This window comes from Sinocyclocheilus rhinocerous, unplaced genomic scaffold (assembly GCF_001515625.1).
Source record: "Sinocyclocheilus rhinocerous isolate Xijiao unplaced genomic scaffold, SAMN03320098_v1.1 scaffold127, whole genome shotgun sequence".
Classification (NCBI taxonomy): domain Eukaryota; kingdom Metazoa; phylum Chordata; class Actinopteri; order Cypriniformes; family Cyprinidae; genus Sinocyclocheilus; species Sinocyclocheilus rhinocerous.
In genome coordinates, this window is record NW_015664685.1 from 979,998 (window position 1) to 987,430 (window position 7,433).

At 36.5% G+C, this 7,433-nt stretch overlaps 1 protein-coding gene across 1 annotated transcript in view; it reads left to right on the forward strand.

Annotated features, from left to right (window-relative positions):
- Positions 1-7,433, forward strand: part of LOC107730333 (BDNF/NT-3 growth factors receptor-like) — a 26,894-nt gene that overhangs the window by 9,816 nt on the left and 9,645 nt on the right. Inside the window, exons 8-16 of the mRNA XM_016541141.1 lie at positions 1,513-1,827; positions 1,941-1,958; positions 2,945-2,962; positions 3,074-3,102; positions 3,757-3,856; positions 4,344-4,532; positions 5,787-5,917; positions 6,058-6,230; positions 6,739-6,979. Coding sequence (XP_016396627.1) covers positions 1,513-1,827; positions 1,941-1,958; positions 2,945-2,962; positions 3,074-3,102; positions 3,757-3,856; positions 4,344-4,532; positions 5,787-5,917; positions 6,058-6,230; positions 6,739-6,979 — 1,214 coding nt within the window. The remainder of the gene's footprint in view (positions 1-1,512; positions 1,828-1,940; positions 1,959-2,944; positions 2,963-3,073; positions 3,103-3,756; positions 3,857-4,343; positions 4,533-5,786; positions 5,918-6,057; positions 6,231-6,738; positions 6,980-7,433) is intronic.

The following is a 7,433-nucleotide window of genomic DNA, read 5'->3' on the forward strand; positions in this document are numbered from 1 at the left end:
GACAGTCACGACTCATGCAGCTGTCAGGTTTTCTTTTTCTTTTGTTTTTACTGGCGATCTTTACAACACGCATTACATTACGTATTTCATGGCACACTCGTTTTATGCGTATTTGGCGCCACCTATTGTTGTGGGTGTATTATTGACATGTCAAAGTCTAGACCCTGAATATAAGACGACCGCGTTTTTTCAGATGTATTTCCAAGAAAAAAACATTGTCTTATATTCGGGTCAATACGGTATGTTATTTTTGTTTTCTTTGCGCACAAAAAGTATTCTCGTAGCTTCAAAAAACTGAAGTTGAGCCACTGATGTCACATGGACTTTTACCGATGTCCTTGCTACGCTTCTGTCTGGGAACATTTCAGTTGCGTTGCTGTCTGTGCAGGGTCTAAGAGCTCTCACATTTCATCAAAAATCACCTTTATTTGTATAGCGCTTTATACAATACTGATTGTGTCAAAGCAGCTTTACAGTGTCAAAAAGGAAAATAGTTTGTCAATAATGCAAGAAGACAATAACAAAGAGTAATTTTTCCAGCTAAAGTCCGTTCATTGATGATTCAGTGATGTCATCATCCAGTTCAGCTCTCGTCCAATAGTGTCAGTGCAATCAGTCAAGCATCCCCAACTAAGCAAGCCAAAGGTGACAGCGGCAAAGGACCAAAACTCCATCGGTGACAGAAATGGAGAAAAATCCTTGGGAGAAACCAGGCTCAAAAAACCAGGCCCAAGAATCTTGAAAACATTTTTATCATGGTTTCCACAAAAATATTAAGCAGCAAAACAGTTTTTAAATAAAATGAAATGTTACTTGAGCACCAAATGAGTGTATTACATTGGCAAGTGGCTGCTGAAAATTCAGCTTTGCAATCACAGGAATAAGTAAAAAAAAAAATCTTACCAACCCCAAACTTTTGAATGGTAGAGTGTATATACAGTAAACGGTCTGCCAAGCTTCAAAAAAATATCTCAAACGGCCATGAGAATCAATGCGAGAAACTGACTTTTGACTTCACTGACATCAAGCATGGCTCAATTCATCATGAGGAGCAGCTTGGAAATTTTGCTGGAAAATCATATGGTTTTGAACAATAAGAATTTTCATTTTTTAGTGATCTGTTCGTTTAACAAATCAGTCATTTTTTATATGTACATAACACTTCTATATGTTACGCTAACATAACGTTTCATTTCCGCCTATCAGCGACAAATCAGTTAACAAACTTTGTCAATCCATTTTACTTTTGCATGTTTCTTCGTGTTGTTTTGTAATATTACGGTAAGCCTCTTCATTTCTTATCATTCTCTTGTATTTCTCACCCTAGAATCCCTCTATACTGCCCCTCCATTCCATGTGCTGTCGGACACTTTCCTTTCGTCAAACTACAGCGAAAGTTTCCATGTTCCTCTCGTTTACTCCTGTGGTACATCCTGTGATTACACTTCCTCTCCTCCTCCCCTCTTCCCTTCTCTCTCGTTCCTCTGCTCCTTCTTCTTTCTCCTGGGTCAGTTCCCCCTACTATCGTGCAGCTGTACCAGCCCGTGAGGAACCAGGACTGGTGCATCCCTTTCACTGTGACGGGCAACCCGAGGCCTGATCTGCACTGGTACCACGAGGGGAAGCTGCTGGAGGAGCAGCAGTACATCAAGACCGAAATCCATGAAATCACGGATACGGAGTACCACGGCTGTCTGCAGCTGGACATTCCCACTCATATCCATAACGGCATCTACACGCTGGTGGCTAGCAATGAGTTCGGAGAGGACAGGGGAAACGTGTCGGCACACTTCATGCACACACCTGATGAGGACCACTCAGGGACAGGTGGGCTCGGGTTTTCTTGCATCACTCTAAAATGTATGTGTTATTTATTATTCTAAATAATACAGTCTATTAATGTGTAAAAGCAAACATCTGTCATATTTTTGTTTCCACAGAGGGAGTGTTTTATTACGGTAAGTTGTCTTGTGAAACAATATTTTGGTGAATTAAACCAAGCAAAATTTTAAATAGAACAAAGTCAGCTGGATGAAACTTTAAAAAGGAAATATTGCCTTAAAAAATATCGGACCCACTTTATATTAAGTGGCCTTAACAACTATGTACTTACATTTAAATTAATAATTTGGTACGATGCACTTATTGTGTACATACATGTTTTTACATTGTACTTATATTTTAAAAATACCAGCATGTAATTACATCTGTAATTAATTTCTGTAATTACATTTATAATTACACTGTTGACCCATCCCTTACACCTTAACCCACCCTTAAACCTACCCTTACCAACAAACCTGTCCCTAACCTTACCCGTATCCCACCTTAATAGCAGCAAAAGTGTTTTGCAATACAATATGAACACAATAAGTACATTGTACTTAATTTTTTGATGTAAGTACATAGTAGTTAAGGCCACTTAATATAAAGTGGGGCCAAAATATCCTCTCAAAATATTTTACCCTAAAATGGAAAGAAAGAAAAAAAAACACAGAAATTTATTTTAGGACCTTGAAGATTTTTAGCATTGTGACAGTATTTATCTATGAAAATTAAGCACATTTTCTCACCAAAACCTTCATTACTGTTCTTCATTCTTAATTTTGTACTGAACTCATGAAAATCCTATTTGGATGCAATTATTTATTTTAAATCATTATTGTGAAGTTCAGTACAAGAAATACTATACTATTAATGGTACTTAACACATCTTAATAAAAAAAAAATCATACATTTTAAGAAATAGGGCCACAATGCCAAAAAAAAAAAAAAAAAGTATAGTTCTAAAAAGTATATATGAGGTGACATATGACCTGGAAATTTCTGAATGGTTTTCATGAGATTCACCCAGCTGCTCTTTGTACCCCATTAAAAATATTGTGACGTTTATAGAATGTTAATCCATTTCCATTTTTATTTCCATTTAAATGATGTAACACAGACACAACATTTAGTCCAGGTAAGTCTATTCATGTACATTACATGTATTTGGCCTTCAGGCTTTTATAGTTTTGAACTGCAGTCCTTTAAATAGTGTAATTTGTTTTATCTGCCTTATTTTTTTTTAAAGATACCCCACCACTGGAGGACAAAGTAGCGGTATGTTTTTGCATAGAGTGATTAAAGGAAAATTTGAGCTTAAATACATCTTAAGCTCTATCAACAACATCTGTGGACTGCTGTTTATTTCTACAGAAAACTATTTTGACCCATCCATCAGTTTGTACTTACACTGAAAGTCAATGGGGCCAGCATTCTAGAGAGGTTGAAGGCAGAAATATAAAGCTGGTACTTTTGTTTAAGCACTTCAGTAAAAATAGTTTATTTGAGCTGTAAAGTTGTCTAAATCGTTTTTGTTGAGGTGAGATTACCTTTCTAGGTGGATGAATCTTTCCCCATAGACTTTCCTTGTAAGTACACATTCTTTTTGTTTGTTTTTACAAACTGAGAGACTAGACACATTATTTTATGTAGTAATCGACAGCAGGCCGCAGATACTGTTGACAGAGCTTAACAGATATTCACCAGCAGTATTCTGTTAATCGTCTGATTCATTATTGGACAGTTTCCATTTATGACAATATTAAAGCAAGTAATGTTAAAGCAAGCAATTTCTATTTATAAGCGCCTTTCTTTGATGCAGTGTTACTTCTGTAAATTTGATAGATTTACTGTGCTAACTCAATTCAAACCCACCCCAGACTAGAGACGTGCTTGCTTCAGTAAAATCTACTGTACAATTTTATATTCTAGGTTTACATCGTGGTTGGAATAGCTGGGGTTGCTTTAACTGGATGTATCCTGATGTTAGTTTTCCTCAAGTATGGCAGAAGCTCCAAGTTTGGTATGAAAGGTAAGTGCACCACTTTAGCTTTTCACTTCTGCTGAATATGTGTTTGTAAGGTGTTTGTAAGATGTAAGTACTTTTGTTAAGCATTGTTTTAGCAAAAGTTTTAGCAGTCTGTCTACATTTTGATTTGGAACGCCCACGTTTCACAATCGAATCGGTTCCTGTTGGAAATGAAAAAATAAAAATAAAAAATCCTGGCCTACATTTTTTTTTTCTAGTTGAATATCTTGTTTTACTAAGAAATATGTCACATTATGAAAGTAAAGGCAGATATCGTCATCTATTGCTTTAACATATCACATACAAATATAGAATAATATGAATTTGAATATTTTAACAACAATATTAGTTGCACCTTTTAAACAAAAATCATGGTTATTGTTTCTTCTCTTATAGCAATGCACTTTTCAACACATTTGCATGTATATTAAGAATGTGAATTCCTATTATTTCTATGAATTATTATTTTTTTTTTTTCCGTCTCTACCAGGCTCTTCATCTGTCATTAGTAATGACGATGACTCTGCCAGCCCCCTCCACCACGTTTCCAACGGCAACAACACGCCATCATCATCGGAGATGGGCCCAGATGCCGTTATTATCGGAATGACAAAGATTCCAGTCATTGAGAACCCCCAGTACTTCCGTAACCCCGGCAGCATACTGAAATCGGACACTCGTGAGTTGCCGTGGCATGCTGGGCCGTCAGCGGCCCCACTCCATCCGCTGAAATAGATTTCAGCCTAGGTTGTCACTGGTCAGTTGTCATAGTAACCTCCCCTTCTATCACCATGGCGATGATATCAGGGGTGGCTGACGCTTTGCAACTTAATCACTGTTGGACTGTAAATGTATCTGCAAGCTTTTTTTATTTCAATTCATTTACATTTGAGGATCTAACACAGTTCATCTGTAAATGTTACCAACACCTGATGGACTATTAGTGGTGTTTGCTATAGCAAGCATCCTGTACCATTGCTCATATGTAGGGTTAAGTCATCATGAAAGCAAAACTGACCCTATTTATTTTCTTATTGCTGGTGTTATTATGAATGATTAATCCATGCATATATCTTTTTTTGACCTCTAAGCTATATTAAATCAAAATGTCATAACTTGCCCTTTCTATTATATGACTCACTTCTTTCTACTGATGTATACAAGGGTTTATTATTGTTAACTTAAACTAAAAACTACAACTTAATAAAAACTATATAAACATATTTATATATGTTTCCAAGCATCAAACCTAAATTTTGACATTTTATTTTTCACAAAAGTTATTTGAAACATTAAAGTAGATACTTTACTTTAATATGCTTTCTGTGTATATAAAATCAGTTTTGTAAACTGAATTTGATTTTAAGACATCTTGTCTTTGAATCATGTATATATATAACAGAACAAAATTGCTAAAAACTTGAACTAAAATGAAAACAAAAAATATTAAAATAAAATCTAATTCAAAATATTAACAAAAACTACAATTGTATATCAGTAATAGTACAATAACACTGGACCACACTGCAGTTAATCCAAACACATTCAAATGCTCCATTCAAGTATGCAAGCTCACTTTTTCACAATCCGGTCAATCAACGATCACAACTTCTGTTTTTTGCTGACTTTAATGATTGAACAACAACACTTAACTTATTTTCACCTTGTGGACAATGAAACGGGCTAAACAATCTCATAGATGTACGTTAAAGGAGGAACCCAAAACTAGAATATCCAGGAGGCAGCTACCTAGAACACCCTAGCAATGGCATTGCAACGTTCTAAAAAAAAAAAAAAAAGCACTCAGTACACATTAGTGACCACAAAATAACACCCTGACAGATGCACACGATGCCCTAGCTTTAGTATGAACAAGCACCACTCAAATGTTTTCTGAATCTAATTTTAATTATGAGCGTTCCTTGTTTTGCAGTCGTCCAACACATAAAGCGACACAACATTCTGCTAAAGAGGGAGCTTGGAGAAGGGGCTTTTGGGAAAGTGTTCTTGGCTGAATGTTACAACTTGTCTCCTGACCAAGAGAAGATTTTGGTGGCTGTTAAGGTATGGTGCATTTACACAACGAAACATTCATCAAAATTGCACAAGTAAAATGGATTGTGAACATTTTAAGTTTTGGCTACAAAATGAGACTTTACAGTAGGTATTTCTGTAATAAGAGATCATACATTTTTATCTCGCAGACTCTGAAAGAAGCCAGCGAAAGTGGGCGAGCAGACTTCCACCGAGAGGCAGAGCTCCTGACCAACCTGCAGCATGAGCACATTGTCAAGTTTTATGGCGTGTGTGTAGAATGCGACCCTCTCATCATGGTGTTTGAGTATATGAAACATGGAGACCTCAACAGATTTCTCAGGTTTGCAGGAGAGCGTTTATCACAACCTCCTTTACAATTTTGAAACATTGCTGTTTAAGGCAAGTTCTGGGTTAAATACACCCAGATAGTTCACTCCAAACCAAAAATTATCATTTACCCTCATGTTTTTCCAAACCTGCATGACTTTTGTCCTTACAGTGCAAGTTAGTGGGGTCTAAAACAACACTGCTCCAAATAAACACACTTTTTAAAAATATCATCTTGTGCTGCAGAAAAAAAACGTCATACAGGTTTTTAAAGACAAACAAAAATGTGTCTCCAGCAGTAAAAGCTCATAATAAAAAGCTTGCATGGATTATTTGTTCATTTGATCTGTAAAGTCTTTAAGTTGAAAGACTGAATATAGCTTTACATGATTAGATGATGATTGTCACACGTTTAGCTATACTTTTTAAATGCTAAGCAAAATGTGTTTGTGTGTTGTCCACTTTCTGATGTCCAACAATGTTCAGTTTCACACATGCTATTCCCATACTCTCTCTTACAGGGCTCATGGTCCAGACGCGGTGCTGATGGCAGACGGACAGCACAGTTTGCTGGTGGAGTTAACTCAGCCTCAGATGCTGCACATTGCTCAGCAGATAGCAGCAGGCATGGTGTATCTGGCCTCACAGCATTTTGTGCACAGAGACCTGGCCACACGCAACTGCCTGGTGGGAGAGAACCTGCTTGTCAAGATAGGAGACTTCGGCATGTCCAGAGATGTGTACAGCACCGACTACTATAGGGTAAGTGTTGGTCACCTTGGAAATGTCCATATCACTGTGGTCTTTTTGGTCTGAGGAACTCAAAATCTACTACAAATGTCTTGTTTAATTTGAAATCTGAAGGCATAACTACACTGATGCATGATTTTGTTAAAATTATATATCATACAGTAATGAAACTATTATATAATATGAAATATAGATGGTAAACTTCTTTAAACAAACATCGTGACAACATTACCCACCATATGCATTGAGGAGACAGATTATTGACCAATATGAGTATTTCAATGGTTGGTTCTTAAAGGGGTCATCCGATGCTACATGCACTTTTACAAATAGTTTGAACTGAAATGTGTGTTGGCAGTGTGTGTACACAACCACCCTATAATGATAAAAATCCACCCAGTGTTTTTTTTTTAATCTACTAAAATCTTTACCCCTTTCTCAAATCAAGCCGATCTCAGATGCCTGT